The 17,183-nt window shown below is 40.3% G+C and overlaps 1 protein-coding gene across 5 annotated transcripts in view; it reads right to left on the bottom strand.

The window, feature by feature from the left end:
* Nucleotides 1–17,183, bottom strand: part of NRG1 (neuregulin 1) — a 384,342-nt gene that overhangs the window by 295,647 nt on the left and 71,512 nt on the right. For 3 of the 5 annotated variants that reach the window (XM_021380040.1, XM_021380042.1, XM_021380041.1), the window contains one exon: nt 1,165–1,239. The exons of 1 other annotated variant lie outside the window; for it this stretch is intronic. Coding sequence is in view for 1 of the 4 variants with exons in the window: in XM_021380039.1 (XP_021235714.1) it covers nt 1,165–1,235 (71 nt within the window). In the remaining 3 variants the exon portion in view is untranslated. The remainder of the gene's footprint in view (nt 1–1,164; nt 1,240–17,183) is intronic. One more of the 5 variants, XM_021380039.1, reaches the window with a different exon arrangement.

Consider the following 17,183-nt stretch of genomic DNA (forward strand, 5'->3'; position numbering starts at 1 on the left):
AAATAAGAAATACAGCAGAGGTCTAAGACTCCCAAGCCTTCTGACTGATACCACCATTATCGCTGAGTTTTTCAAAGGTTTCAAATTCTTTGACATCGTTAAGGTGCCATTCACTCCTGAAAGAAGTGAAAGTAATCCACTATGATTCTTACCAGACCAAAATCACTGAAACAGTTGCTGAAATTAAGACCAGTTTCTCATGAATAGGTCTGTTGATTAACATTTTCATTACCCAAGTCTGTAGCACAAATGATGAAAAGAAGGTATTAGAAGGAGACAGGATAAAGTTTTGCAGGTATGATGACAAGTAGAGTATGCACAAGTACAATTCCAGTGTCTGTAACTATTAGGGTAGAAACTATATAAAAAAAATCATCACCATCATCTGTCCAGATTCTATTCCTAGAGATTGAAACTACAGGTGTACCTTCATAGTAAGGTCCAGGAAACTTTCCTTATGAATACCCCAAGGCACTCCAAACCACCAAGGGCATGAGCAGAACATATCACAACTGGGTAGCTAATCTTCTCAGCTGCCTCCAAAGCATCTTCAGTCAAAAGCTACTGAGAGCTGGGATTGCAAATATTGGATAACATTGTGTGTGCACATAATTAGTGAGACAGTCTTACACCATGCAGGGGCTCATTTTCCCTGTCAGGTGCTCCAGGGAGCACCACAGAATTGAAGCAGTACCTCAAACCTGCATGAAGGATATCATTTCCTGTCCTAAAGCAGACCAGTACTCCTGCAGTCATCTGAGACTAGCAGTGCTTACACCCAGAAAAACAAGAGCAGGAAAATGACAACTCAATGGAGAGCCCTGTTTGTGCACATCTTCCAAAGTCTTCTTCTCCAGTCCGTTAAGTGTCTTAAGCTTTCTTGGTGGCCAGTTTGCTCAGAGGAGCATCCAGCTCTTACAGCCTACTGTGTTGGTAAATTGCAGTAGCCCCCACACATCAGGCTCTCACTGACTTTCAGGAGAAGTTTACCCAATGCTTTTAGTGAAGCATTAAAAGCTTGCAGACCGCTCCAACCAGATGGAGCTAGGGTCAACAAACATTCTCCGCCCCTCCTCCCAAAGCCCACTGCAGAGTTCTTGCACCTTCCCCATGCACATAAAACAACACCTTTTCAGGGACTCCCTTGATTGCAAATTGACTCACTGTTGTAACTGCTGTTGATGTCCGACTGTGTTGGTGCCAGGCTGTTCTGAATTGGACCTTCAGAGGTGGCCCTTCCTGACAGTAAAGGGAAGAAGAGAAGGGAGGAAGGGAAGGGGAAGAGAAAGGGGAGAAAAGGGTATATTTAGATAAACTCACATAACAGACCTGCAGTGTTGTTCTAGCACCACTTCTGTGAATTCCTCCCCCCACATTCACACAATCCAATCATACACACAAATTCAGGTATCCCAGCAGAAATGAGAGGTTAATTGCCTCAAGACCTTCCAGAAAGGCTCATTTAGCTTGACTGTCTGCCAGCCCATGCAAGTTACCTTGTTCTGAGGTCATTAAAGAGGGTAGGGGACACATAAAACACAAACACACTTACAACATTTATGTATGGGACTTTACTGGCATGTAATATTCCTAGAGATCAGGCAGTCAGCATGAGTTAACATCTCAACATATCTTTCAGTTCTGACACATGCAATAGGATCTGAATGTTAAACATGAGAAAATCAGCCCTGCTGTCCTGTTCATTAGCAGACATCAGACACAGCAGAAAAAGTATCTTGGCAGCATTTCTCAGTAGGAATAATCAGAAAAAAAAAAATGCAATCCAAATCCCCTCTGTTAATAAGGGTGTGTTTGACTCACGTTAGAAAAGAAAAATGTAATTAAGCTGATGTGCCTCCTTAGCAGATTGCACTTGTGAATTTGCTATGCAGGGAATAGTCCCTGCCCACAGAAGGTCTACAGATACAGCCATCGGCTCACTCTGATGTTCCTCATTCCAGATATACTGCTCTGTATGTGGGGTACCAGAGGTGGAGTGGCAGCCTCTTCGATTGAGAGCACTTGGGTACACCTGTTTTAACAATCAGGTCATGCTGACTACATTTCCAGTCTGTTTCTCCACTTCTTGATCTCACTGCCTTCTCATCAGGGTTAGCTCATGTAATCTTGCTTTACTTGCAGCATTCATGAAGGTTCCTGAGGTGCGTGTGCTATGCCACATGCAATCCAATGAATCTTAAAAGTTTCTCAGGTTTTCCATGAAATACCTTCTGTGCTAGTACTACAAAGCAAACAATGAATCCATAAGTACCATAAGTACATGGCTATGCATGCAGCAGGAGATTTTAGCAGCAAGGTAGAGAAAAGCTTAGCATCTGTCCTTCAGTCCTAAATCTCTGCCTGACTGTTAAGGCAACAATGAATGAGTCTAGCTATCTTTCTGTAAATAAGCACTGCCTCTATTGAGCTCTCACTTCTCTTTAAACTCCCTTCTTGATTTGTTCTCACAGAATTTGTCTAGGCGATCCATATACTTAAGATGGATGATATATTAGTTATAGCACTTTTTGGAGATGTTATGTGGAATTAATTCTTCACTTGAGAAAGCACTGAAATACACAGCTGAGCATTACACCATCTAGAAATGCACACTATACTATTTGAAGAGCAGTTAATGCTAAGTTATTGCTGACAGCTGCTTTCACCCATTCATACAAATGCAGATGAATACCACTGAAGCAATTTGTGTCTTGTGAGAGCAAAGACTGAGGAAGATATTTCAAATTTATAGTCTCTACCTTGCAGTACAACCATCCAAACTCTGACAGAACACAAATTTTAAGATGCTTCCCTTGAGATACTTTGACTGAAGACTTCAGCCTCCTAGGGGTTTTGTATGTTTATTTATATCTGCTTGCAAGAACTTTTCATTAAAAACAGCAGTAGCCAACTGCGTAAGAGAACCAGAGAAAAAAGGTAATTTTTATGAGCTCTTGTACTCTTGCTATTTCCTGTGCAACAGGAGTAACACAGATTGTCTCAGTGAGAAGGAAGTAAGGTGGTGTTTTTTGGGATTTTTCAGTGCTGCTTTACTTTCTTTTCCAAAAGAGCCTTCTTGTATCTACTAAAAAGCATCATGCTTCCTACCCAGGCTTTTGTCCGCTTCCTGTTTACCAAAGAAACCTCTTCTAAGGCATTCTTTCTGTTTATAAAGATTTCTGCAGAAGTTTCCCACCTCTATCCCAAGTCCTTGGATCCGCAGCCTCTGTTTGTTCCTGACTTCTGCTTTCACAATAGTTTTGCCTTTTTAAATTTTATATCATTTTAGTACTCATATTTCACAAAGCACCCAGCTCAACCCCCCCAGTTACCTATACCTGCTCTGCCTTTGCTTCCTTACTAAGGTATGTAAACTGTCCAACATTCTCCATTAAATTATTATTGCTTTTATTTTGTCTTTATTTCTTAAAACTATTATATATGTGAAAAATAGTGTTCTTCACTACTGACTACAAAAATTTGATTGTTGAGGGAAACACTGATCAAATCCTTCTTTAAGTTGCATGTCAGCCCAAACCAAAACTTCTCAAATGTCAGGTTTGTAGAGACCACTCTGTATGAATGCTGGGTTAACACATTTTACCCCCCTACATTTCTGCAAATCTCTTGAAAGATAGCATATTCAAAGTAATAAATGAGACACCAGAAGTGGATCTTCTTAAGGTATAAACACATGCTGTGTCTTCTCACTGCTGCTGAAAAATGTTTGATTTGGTCCTAGTCATTCATCAACAACACTCATTTGGGTTTGTGATTTTTATTTTTTTCCTATGTGAGAAACTGCATACTCTGTTCCATGAACATTGTATCAATACAAAATAGTAAAGCATTTTGGCAACTCTCACAATTTTCTTTCCTTTCTTGCAACATTTGTCGTATTTACAGATTCAACTCATTGTAGTAAACAAAAAATGGCAGAACCATGGCTCCATTAGAACAATGAAAGTTTCAACCAGAACAGCCACCTTTCTGGTCATGTAGAGAAGCCTGAAAACTTCGTCCCTTCCTGCTCAGCAACCATAATATCAAAGCCCTGAAACCTGTATTTCTTTATGAATGGTCATGACTTTCAGGGCTGGGTTAAGAAGAGAAGATCTTACTGTTGTCCTCTGCAGTGTTATAAGATGGAAGAGCATTGATTGAGGCAGGCTCTTCTCAGAGATGCACAGAGAAAGAGTGAGAGGCAGTGGGCACAAGCTAGAACACAGGGCACTCACATGAGATCTTAGAAATGATTTTTTTTCCCCTCCAAAGAGATCAAGCACAAGAACAAGGTCTGAGGAACATCCCAGCACCTCCGTTCCTGGAGATATTCAAAACACAGATGGCCATAGCATAGAGCAACTTGATCCTGCTGAGGATGTGCTGAAGAGGGGCAGGCAGAATGGACCTCTGGAGGTCTCAACATCATTTTTGATTTGTGACCTATATCATTTTATGATTCATAACACAGGCATTTAGTAATCTTGAATTTCTCACAAATTTGAGAGAATAGTCATTGACACATACATACAGGGAAATATTTTTTTCTGTAGAGATCAATTTCAAACCATTCCTTACTCATTGAAAGCCTTAATTACACACTTACACCTTCATTTGAAATGAAGTAAGGAACAAAAGGTTTTAGCTGGTTACCATATCTTTTCTTTCATTGTGAAGAGGGAAAAAAAAAACCTCAATTCCATTTTATTTAAGGTGTCATAATTAGACAGAGTTGAATAGAAATGCACTTCAAATATCACACACATTGAAAAGCAGGGGGAAGTGTTCAGAGCTGAACATCAGTAATTATAACCATCTTATCTAGCACAACTCCTTTTGCACTGCTGTCTCCAGAGCCAGGAGATGTTATGATATGATTCCCAGAATCAGTTTGAGGGGGTTTCACTCTGTTCCCACTTACAATTCAGGACTGAGTTATCCTGAATCTTCATTCTAGTCCAAGTGTTGTGACTTCACAAGATTTGTTTATTTATTTATTTATTTATTCCAAAAAGTGGGGAGCCACTACATTCTCTGCCTGGTTTCACATTAAGTGCCCTCTGTAATTCAGTAGGGATAGCTTGAGTTCCCAGTATGGGCAAAAAGCAGGATAGAATCAGAGGGTGACCAAAACAGAGCAAAAAGGACGTTGTCTTGGCAGATATAAATGATGAGAAAAAGATTACAGAGAAGTATCTTATTCCCTGTAATTTTCTTCAGTGATGTCATGGTTTTGTGATTTTCGGTTATTGGTATTCCACATCATAACATCATGTAGTGAATGTACCTGGTTCTCAGAAGAGAAGGACTACTACAGTCCCCACGGTACTTTTCTCCTCTGTTACCATTTCCAGCCGGAGGGAAAAGATAAAAGCTCGCAGTATAAAAACTTGCAGATCACGAGACCTCAGCCCTTTTTCCGCCATCTCTCGTCTTGGCAGCACCTCGCTCTCCAGCCGTCTTATCGTCGGTAGTAGAGTAAGGCCTACCTTGATTTTGGGACATTCTCTCTCTCTGTANCCTCTGTTACCATTTCCAGCCGGAGGGAAAAGATAAAAGCTCGCAGTATAAAAACTTGCAGATCACGAGACCTCAGCCCTTTTTCCGCCATCTCTCGTCTTGGCAGCACCTCGCTCTCCAGCCGTCTTATCGTCGGTAGTAGAGTAAGGCCTACCTTGATTTTGGGACATTCTCTCTCTCTGTATTGGGTTTATCAGCTTAAATTGTAATTATATTGTATTATAGTGTGTTTTTTGCATTCCGATATCTTATTTAGTAAATTAGTTTGTTTCTCCTCAGATTGTTGCCGCTGTTCTTTGCTCTCAGGGCCATCTCCCTACCCTTTTCCCCTTTCCCCTTTTCCCGGGACATAGGCCCGTGGGTCCCCCGTCCCCTTTGTCACGGAATCGGGCCTAACGCCCGTAAACCATTGACAAGTGAAAAATCTTCTGATTAGGACAATAAGAAACACAAATTTCTATACACATCTTGAATTTTTAAAAGGTGGATGCACAAAGTTTATGCAGTACTAGACAAGTACAATTCTGGCCTTTGACAGTTAGCAAATTGCTGAGTATCCTAGAAATATACATCCAGCACACAAGAGCTTTATTAGCCCTCTTTGACAGTGAGCCAGAACTCAGTGCTTCTCCTTCACCCTCCCAAATTCAGGCTGTGGACAGAAGAGCAGCAAGAGAAAACACCTGCTGCCAGCTGCAGGGAGCATGAGCAAGGCTCCAGCAGGACCAAACACCAGCATCTAATTTCTCATTGAAGCTGATCCGTTCTCTGAATGCTGAAATCCCAGCATTCTGAATACAGGGATGCATCTGTGTCTGAGGGAGACAAACTGGAGGAGCTGGTGATGACTGATGGGGGAAGAAGGAGAAAAGACCCTCTCAGCCACACCAGCATTACCTATTCCAGCCACCTCCAGCCACAAGGCTAGCCCTACAGTCTCAGCCTTTTCCTTGAAATCACAGTAAACAACAGCAATAAGAACCCTTCTAACACAGAATATGTTCATTTATTGTGGTTATGTTTCTTTTTTTCCAACTGATATTTCTCTGACAGGCCAGAATATGCTCTCAAATTATAAAGTGTAGTGTTGATATTTCAGGAAAATAGTATAATTACCTCAGTGAAACCTAAAAAGAGTTTGATATATCCAGCATCTGTAAAAGTCAAGTAGATTTGATTCTTTGCAAATTCCACACAACTTTTTCGACTGTCATTCAAGCTGCTGTCATTGATTTTAGTAAAATAGATCTCTGCCCTCATCTGCATCTACACTGATTTCTTACAGGCCTCACAATTTAAAAAGATGCCAGAGGATTCAACATATGAACTATGTGGCCAGAGTGATAAGAAAGTACTGAGGAGAGTCTAAAAAGCCAAACGCTTCAGTGATTGAAGTGATCACCTGCACTGAAAGGAAAATAAAGATTGTGATTTACCTAAAGTAAAACAACCCCCAACATTTTAGTTTGCTTACCTCATGTTGTATATTTTGGAGCTGTTGTGTATTTTGGAGTTTACAAGCTTGTGGAAGAAAATCCTTCCATAGTTTGCTTTTTTACTTAGGATATTTAAAAAAAAAAAAAAAAAAAAAAAAAAAAAAAAAAAGAACAACAACCATATTTTAGCATATTTCTCAATTCCTCCAACTTCCCTTCAGCTGTGGGACAAATCTCACACAAGGGCTGTTCTTCCTTGGGGCAGAAAAATCCTCAGTTTTTCCCAGGAAGCAAGATTCTATTTTCCAGCTCATTTCAGGTTTTAACCTCATCAGAAAAACAGCAGTATTCTGCTTGCAACACAAGCATTGATGTAGTGTCTTCTTTTCTGTGGCCATAGCTGCCAGTTTCACTCGGGACAAGCCACATCTCATAGCAGATGCTACCATTTCCATAACATCATCCCACTTTTTTTGAAAATGTTCATCATCCATTCATGCACTTAGCGGCTCACAGATCAAAACCCCACTATGAGTTTTATCCAGATACCAAAGAGTGAGCTCACAAAACGCATTCTTTATTTCTTGTTTAATGCAATCCTACCAAAATAGAATTTCAGCTTTTTAACCTGGGCTGTTAGTAACTAGCAACATGTAAATATCAAAATCCTGGTGTATACAGATGTCCACAGCTGGGAAGACAAACGACTAAGTCTTTCACTGCACTGAGTTTTAAAAGTATGCTGTTTCAGAGAATACTTCAGTACTTTGTCTGCATGATGAGTTTTAAAAATACATTGTTTCAGGGAATGTGTTAGTATTGCTACAAGTTACTGATTTTCATAAACAGAACAAGACAGACAGCATATAAATGGTAACTGATAACTTCTCCTACCCTCCTCAGATACCACGATCTCCAAAAGCTAGAGGTCTGCACCAAATGAAATTCCAGCAAACAAGCCACCTTTGCCCTACCATGGACTTTCTTTCTGTTTGTCCTTCTTTGAAGATTGTGGTACCAGACATTTCCTATGCAACCCATTAACACTGTAAGAAATGCATCACCTGAGATGACAGCTTGAGGCTGAAGAAATTTGTAAATCTCAGTTGAAAAGCCAGACATAACTGTAGAGAGGAATAATTGACTACACTCTGCTTTACTGCTTTCTGAATGGATCTTTAAACAGTCTGAAGACACCACTCTTGGAGGAGTATTTTTAAAAACCTTGAAGTTATTTGGCGTTCCTCTAATTTTCAAGAAATCGTTTTTTGAAAATAGTAACAAGACAGTGCTTTTATCACAAAACATTGATATTCCACTTTTGATATAGAAAATATCATTGAATACTGAATTGATTTTTTAGGAAGTCTCAAACTATTATAAGAAATTAAAATTTTTAAAATTTTCATGGCCAAAAAGGCTCAGAACAAGTGTTACAGGTTTTTCCATTGGTCAAGCTATGCTACATGAACTTCCCATAGCGCAACCTATCAGCACACATCCAGTCCAGACCTCAGCGACTTTATGCAGAATGAACCACACAGTTCTAGGACCACCATCTGAACACAGGTTTACAAAGGGAGGTCACACTGGAGAATAACAACATGTTATTAGTAGCACGTGTTGGTGAGAGAAATGAACCCAGATGGTTTTGCTAAATGGAAGCACAGCCTTCAGGTGTGTCAGCTATTCCTCCCAGCTTTGTACTATCAGAAACTTGCTGAGGGTGGGCTCTATCCCTTCATCCAGGTCACTGATGAAGATGTTGAACAAGAACAGACCCAGCACCTATTCCTGGGGAACACGACCAGTTGCAGGCCTCAAATCTTTCATAAGGTGGTGGTAGTTCTAATTATAGAGCAGGAATTTCTTTTGATGAGGAAACAGTTTTCTCAGTGTTGCACACTCACTGTGGAGAATCCTTTAATATCTGAAAAAAAAACTCCTCTTAAAAGGCAGGGGAGTGGTGTAGCTTAGTACTTAACTTGATCAGATAAAGACTGCACAGACACGCTCATTTCTTGCAGTTCCTAAAACTGGAATGCTACCCTACTAATGCTCTTTAACACAGTTTGTGAGTGTAATCTATAATTCCTTGATGCTACTTCAATACTTCTATCTCATGCCAGAACACCCCACTACTACTTACACAGCAGTATGGAGCACAGCTATAAAAAGAACTGCTGTGATTAGTATCGATAGTATACAACATTATCAATGCAAGAACTGACTAGCAGTAAAAAAATCAAGAATGATTAACTCTTGTGTCTAATGACTTCACAGCAGCTGCAATGAAAAATCAATGACTAAAGTCAGAGAAATGCTAATCTCCCGGATTTCTCTATTAAGTAGTCTTCAAAGCAGAGCTGGATTTTGCATACTTCTGCTCTTTAAAGTGACACTGTATGTAGCATTGTTATTCCCATCTTGAAAAAAAAACAGGAATATAAAAGAAACACCAAAGCATTGAGAAGCTCCTTCTAGGGGGAGATGTTCCTGCCCACAGCAGGGGGGTGGATTTGGATGATCCTTAAGGTCCCTTCCAAGATGTTCTCTCATTCTTGACTCACATTAAGAAGTCACTGAGCTAAATGAGTCTTGGCATTTGTCCTTCATTGCTCTGAAAGAGTTGCTGGTGGCACCATTAAGACCACTTTTAATATGAATTTAATTTGGAATGAATTTGTGCTGTGAAAGAGCTCTGGACAAGCCTTAGGGAAGGAATTCTCCGCAAGAGTTGTCTCCCTGATATGAACCCATGACAGACAGAAACTCTCTTGTGCATCTGTGGCCTGTCCTTATGGAGCTGCACACACTATAACAGATGACACCTCTTCAGGCTAAGGAAAGTAAATCAGCTGAGGAATGATATGTTACACGCGCATAAAGACATAAGAATCAGAGAAATCTATGCTCCGGGAACAACTTTCACCATCACTTCTCATCCAAGAACTAGGGAGCAGCAAATAGAACAGACTCAAAACAAAAGGATTATATTTATTTATGAAACCTGTAGTTCAGCTACTGAAATCCCAGATACAAAGCACTCTAAATACTGAAAAATATTCAGGTTCCAAGGTCAACTGAGCAAATTTAAAAAATAAAGTCCATGATGGGCTTTTAAACACAAAGATTCTGCCTCTGGCTTGTAAGTACTTTAGCCACTTATTTCTGAAAGTTTTGGTCATGTCCAAACACCACATGCTTTCCCTGTTTTTTTAATTCCTTGTACAGGAATTCCTGTTTGGAGCTAACAAATTTGGTTTAGAGAATGCTGGTCTGATCTGGTATGATGCTTTTTATGTGACATGATCTTCATAATGTTTCCTAATAAAAGGTTTTATGCTCAGAACACCGATACTTAGTCATTTCAGACAAGAAAGAAGTGTATGAAATTGAAGTCACCTGTTTTGACACAAGAATTCACCTAGGGAAACTGAGGTTTCAAGATATCTACCATTGATAATCATATCTTATCTTTACTTTTAGTTGGAGAACAAGCATGAATTCCAGAACAGATGGTGTATAACCACTAGGGCAGAAAGGTGGGACTATGAGAGAGGAAGACAGCATCTCCCAACTGCCTGGAAACACAGGAGCCAGGAAGGAGGAGGCAACAGCTTGCAGAAAGCTAAAAATAAACCCAGATTATTGACATAGCCTTGTTTGATTCACAGTTGTGGGATGGAAAGACTAGACTTGGCTATTGCATCACGAAAAAAAGGCCTTTCTGTGGCTCTATCTAATGCCAGAAAGATCAACCTGGGGAAAATAATCTAATGGTGACAACTGCATGGGGGAATATGTATTTCTTTAAATGTATTTGCCATAATATTTTTTAAATAAATCTACTGTAGATGGGTACAATTTTTAAAAGTAATCCTGACTTTGGTGGCCGGAGAAGGAAAAGGAAGCATAAGGAACAATCTTGGTAATTGGATTGCTGAAAGTGCTAAAACCACATATGCTGAAGAGTCATCCTGGCTCTTTTAAAATCTAGCAACAGATATGCTTGAGAACTGTGAAACCTGAACTTTCAGCCCCTTTGAAAAAGTGGCTAGGCTGTGTTCTGAGTCTCTCTTCTCCACAAATGTATACATTCCAACCATGTTTGTGCTTTGAAAGTGATAGCTGTGTCCTCAAAAAAGCTACCATACATGCTCTCAAAATCCCCCCACTGCTCTCTGTGCCCACTCTTCACTTTCTCTACATTGACTGCTGTTACTTCTGTTCATCTCTTATTTCCTTTGGTTGTACAGCCAAACAATGAATGTAAATTCCCATTTCAAAGGAAAACCTTCCTCAACTGAATATACTATGGTGAAACAGAAATCTAATTTCTCAGCTTTCTCAGGGAGAAGTCTTTCTGAAGATGAGTAGTGATAAAGTGGATATCTGATATGCGGATGGTCCAAGCAAGATGATAGTGTGGGTGAACATACCCTGATGCAGAGCATTCTCAATGCAGAACGCAATCTGTGCCATTGTCCTCTAATTACTGTGCACATGCTTTTCCTATAGTAGACATTTTTTAGACATACAATGAATAACAGTGCTGCATTCAAACTACTTTTTAAGCTTTAACCACATAACTGAAATGCAGTATACCCTCTGGGTCTTCCTATGCACATCCCTATAGCCAATACATTCAATTTTCCTCTATTACTAAGGAAGATTTTAAGATGTCACCCGCTGCAGTCATGTATCAGATGGAAACAGAGAATTTAAACAGCAATTTGAAGGTGGAGACTTGAACTAGATGATTTCTAGCTTAGCATTTTTATTGTAGCATTTTCCTCCTTGAGTCCATGTCAGAAAATCACAGTGCATATGGTTGCCAAATTCTACAGAATGAAATATGTTTACCTCATATGCTTCCTTTATTAGGCCTTCCTTGCCTTTATGCACCTCATGTAATTCATTTGCACATATAATGAGCAAAATCTTTATTGTTAGTACAAATACTAACACCAATTATTTCTATCTTCTAAATTATTTAAACATCAGATAAAACAGAAAAATACAGTCTGGTTTAATAGCTTTTTGCATACCCAAGTTAGCTTTCACTAGAAAACTGAGAAAATCACTTTTACATGCAAGATGGTGAAAAACAACATCAACTTACATATTTTTTAAAGCCTTCTTTGGGGTATTTTTCTCATTTTAATTTCAAAGCAGTGCTACAGAGTTCACACTTTGGGGCTGAAAGCCCTCTCGCAGCAGCTGTGCACTTTTGAGATGTTAGCTGAGGTTTTTAGGTATCAACATTCAATTTTGCATAGTAAGTTTGCATTTTCACTACAGAGAGCCCAAAATACAACTCAAAGTGGGCCAAAACAGCCTAAGAACACGAGACAACTCCAGAGTAGTGTCTTTTTCTCCATTCCTACCATGGGCTGCAAGCTGCAGAGTAGCCTGCTGAAACTTTTTGTTGCCTGGCTATACTTTAGACTAGTTGTAAGCAAATATACCCTGCCCGAGAACAGGCCAGGGCCAGGCTCCAGCAGCAATCTCTCAACTCCACTCATTTTGGGAATGGAGGGGCATTTCCAGCCTTGTCTTATACAGCCATTACAGTTATTAGAAGTAGTGCTGAGTAACTGTTGTTAATGAGAAATAATAAAAGCTACAACACTTGAGAATTGACAAATCATTTTTCACATCAGTGAAACAACAATTGTGCTCTGCTTCCTCATATAGAATCAACAAGCGGGTAAAAACTAAATCAGCTGCTTTCAAATTGGGACATACGCTAAATACAGCTTGTGCAGCTCCATAAACCCTTCCCTTTGCATAGATGGAGAAATGTCTGCAGCTTGGATGTTTTCCTCACAATTCGCTACAGTGTGGAAGTGTTTTTAAATGCTTTCAGACTATCCATAGCATTTGACACAGCTAGATATGCAGGGATGAAGCATGGATTAGAGCTGACAATCAGACTTAATATTTTTAACCAGAATTAGTATAATAAAAATAGCTCAGAAATCCAAAGGAAAAGGATTATAGCATTTGCAATAACCCAGATATCCCCTGTGATGTAACAAGTGTAACTCATTCTGTTTACACCTATACCAAAGTTGAGCTAACTTGAACATGCCAAGATTATTCTTATTTTGCTCTGAAATTTAATAGCTTCTACCAGGGGAAAAATTCACTGTTCAGAAATGTTGATTAATTAAGTTCTACAAGTCTCTGAGAAATAAGAAGGCATCAGTATACCAGTTTCCTCAAAAACCAAAGTCTTTAAGCCAACAGATATTCTGAATGAGAAGAAGCCCTGGAGCTCAGCTTGTCAATCCTTTACACTGACATACTTATTGCTTCCTCTTCCAGATTTGCCAGTGTACGAATGCAAAAGCACTGTGTCCTGAGACAGCTCCAAGATCTCCCTAAACCTCTTTTGCCCAGAGCCAAGCCCCTCTCCCATGAAATAGCAGATTTGTTTTTCCAGCTGATGGAAAGGATGAAATAAAGAAGTGAATCAGGATATGTAAGAACATCCCTGCATGGAAGCTGGTGATGGGTTCCGTCTTATCAAGCATCCTTAGAGGCAGTAGGGAAGCCAAGCAGAAAGCTGCGGAAGTGCTTCTTTGTAGCAACACTAATTCATTATGATTAACGGTGGGGGTGTAGCAAATTCTTTGCAACTTGGAGTCAAAGTTTGGATGTTTTACCATTGGGCAGGCTCCACATGCACTTTTGGTTACTGACCTGAACAAGGACAGAGCAGTAATTCCTGTAGCAGTGCATTTGCTGAATGAAGGGTATGTATGTTACTACAGGGAGTAAATGGGATAGCCTCAAGCTTCCCTTTCTGGCTCTAGGGTGGGTGCATCTAAGATATTTAGTTGTAAAGAGCAGGGAGACATTTTAATTAAACTGTAAGTGCACTTATTTTACCTTGTCACTATTTGCTGACATCCTGGTTTCAGCTGGGACAGAGCTGACTTTCTTCAGTGTCAGGTGTGATGCTATGTTTTAGCCTCAGAGAAGACCAGTGTTGATAACACACTAATGTTTTGCTGCTGAGCAGTGCTGCACAGAGCCAAGGATGTTTCAGTATTTGAATTTCTCATACTGTTCTGCCAGTAGGAGGATGGGGGAAGGCACAGGGAAGTGGGGAGGGGACAGAACCAGGACAGCTGACTCAAATGGCCAAAGGGATATTCCATACCGTATGGTGTCATGGCAAAAAAAATATAAAACTTAGGGGAGCTGGGTGGAGGGGCAGCCATTACTCAGGGTCTGGCTGGATGCTGATCAGTGAGAGGTGAGCAATTGCCTGTGCATCACTTGGCTTGTAAATATATATATAATACATATATACATTATTATAATTTCTATTATTTCCCTCTCCCCTTTCTGTTTTGATAGTAAGTATTTATCTCAACCTATGAGTTCTACTTTTTTTTCTAGTTCTCTCCTTCATGCCACTAGGAGGTAGGAGGAGTGAGCAACGGGGTGTGTGGTGCTGAGCTGCTTGCTGGATTAAACCACAACAACTGGGCTTGCAGAAGCACTTTGTTTTAAAAGCTGAAATATCTGTCTCCTTTGACTGAATGTCTCACAGCTTTAGCAATGCGACTGTGGATTTGTGGGAATTAACCCCTCGACACCAATGCTCAAATCCTCCCATTCATGGAAAGCAAGGCACTGCTGTTGTTCCTTTGTTTGCTTTTTTCCTTTGAACTAACACAGGGCTCACTTCGTTGTCTAAACTATGAAGCCTTCCTGGACCAGGGCACATCCAGTCTCAACAAATTCTTTTGTATCTGCAATACTTCCTTTCCCTTCGTAGCACTTCTCTGGATGAAGGAACCAAAGAAAGGCCTGTATCTAAAGGAATAGCCTTTGACACATACAGGAAGCAGTGATGGCTATTTCAGCAGCTTCTGTAATTAACAATAGTATTTATTAGCCACTACATCACCCCTTCACATTTCTTTTACCCAAATAAAACATGACAGAATTTAGAGCTATCTGAAAGTAAGCTTTCAGTAGCCTTCAAAATACCATTAATACACTGATTTCTTGACAACCCACCCAGCCAATGAAGACCAAACAAAAAACTCTGAATGCTAGTATTTGTATTATTGGCTTCAGTTTCAGCATCTGTCCCCCAGTATGTCAAAAAGGTTTTGAGAACAGGATGTATGGAACAGGGAGTGACAATCATTTTCACTTCACCGACAAACAGCCAGCAAAGTAACCTTCTAGTATATCTGGGAAATGAACTGGGTTATGTGACTGCAGGAATGAGAGTTACATCACTCAGTAGTGTCCTAGACAGATAAACCACTGCTTAGGTTCAGCCATAAACACTGCTCATAACACTGCTCTCACAATGTTTTAGTGGGGTTTTCATTTGCAGCTCCTGCCTCTCTGCAAGCACCTCAGGTAAGGCAGCCTGCAGGCAGTGCTTGAAGCTGAATCACTCCTCCCGCTATGCCTGTAAGCCAGAAGGTGTTACAAAAATCCTTCACTCGGGTGCTCAGTCTCCATTGTGCCAACTGCAAAAGGTACCTGTAGAGTAAAGAGGACCTCTCTGTACAGGAGGAAAGAGGCTTTTAGGTCACAGGCAGCTGACATAAAGGATGCTTTGCAAAATACTCCAGCAGAGTATTTATTTCTACTGAAAGTAGTGGTCCTGCTTTAGAAGAATTGGTACACTGATGTCACATGACAACAGTTTCCAGTGATTCTGTAACAGTGCAGTAAATCATTTCGACTTTGCAGCGTTTAAATTATTTTAAAGCTGTACTAGATTGCACCTTAGAACTCTATCTTTTATAGAGCCTTATCTAGAGTAAGCAAGTTAGTAAGCTCCCAGAAATCCTCCTGCCAGGGGCAGAAGTGCTTTTCAGATGTTACTTTTTACTTTTTTTTTACTTTTGTCAGTGTCCTCCCCCAAAATTTTCCTTTTCTTGAGCAACATTTTATAGATTGTTATACATATTTATACATACATATCAGGTGCTCACTCCAATCGGGTAGGTCTTTCAACCTTAAAGTAAAGTAATCACGAATCACAGAATCCTTAGAGTTAGAAGGGACCTTTAAAGGTCATCTTGTCCAGCTCCCCTGCAGTGAGCAGGGACATGCACAGCTAGATCGGGTTTCCCAGGGCTTGATCCAACCTCGCTTTGAAAATCTCCAGGGATGGGGCATCCACCATCTCTCTCCGGGCAACCCGTTCCAGTGCCTCACCACTCTCACTGCAAAAGACTTTTTCCTTACGTCCAGCCTAAATCTCCCCTCTTTAAGTCTGAAACCATTTGCCCTTGTCGCATCACCACAGACCCTGCTAAAGGATCTGCCCCCTTCTTTCCTGTAGCTCTGCTCTAGATACTGAACAGCCACTATTAGGTCACCTCGCAGCCTTCTCTTCTCCAGGCTGAACAGCCTCAGCTCTCTGAGCCTGTCTCCATAGGAGAGGTGTTCCATCCCTTGGATCATTTCTGTGGCCCTCCTCTGGATGCACTCCAACAGGTCCGTGTCTATTCCGTACCAAGGACTCCACACCTGGATACAGTACTCCAGGTGAGGTCTCAACAATGCAGAGCAGAGGGGTAGGATCACCTCCCTCTCCCTGCTTTCCTTAGAGTTCAGAAAACTTTGGCTAGATAAAATAAGGAAGCTTACAGGTCAGATCTTAATTCAACAAAATACTCAAGCATGTAATTACTTAAGTCAACAAAGCCATCAAAATGATTACAAGTGCTAGTTAAAATTCAAAGATTCTCTGATCTGAGAGCCAAACCTAAGAGACATTACATACTGGAGTGCCAAAACTTACAGCCTTGCAGCTGCAGTGGGTGTTGCAATTGTGGAACAAAGACAGAATTTGGTTCTTTGACTACTAGTACATGTGAAGTGGTTTTACTACAAAACTGTCAGACACAATCAGTTTTGTACTGTACACATTGCAGTCTGTGGAGAACAGTATATGGCCAGTTAGTCACCAGGGTAAACAACATCCATTCATCTGCAGTGCACTGAAGCAATTAATATTTCTTTCAAAATGTGTGCCTGGTTAACAACAAAGAGTTTAGATGCAATAAAAATCTATCACTTGTATTTCTCAAGAAGTTGCTCAAGAAGATACCCATGAGCTGTAATAATAAACGATTGGTTTCATTACCTTGCTCTACAAATGCTGGGCTCAGAATGTAGTTTGCAAGGTGAAGAAGAAGTCATGATTATTCGTATTACTTCTCCAGATAG

This window comes from Numida meleagris, chromosome Z (assembly GCF_002078875.1).
Source record: "Numida meleagris isolate 19003 breed g44 Domestic line chromosome Z, NumMel1.0, whole genome shotgun sequence".
NCBI lineage: Eukaryota > Metazoa > Chordata > Aves > Galliformes > Numididae > Numida > Numida meleagris.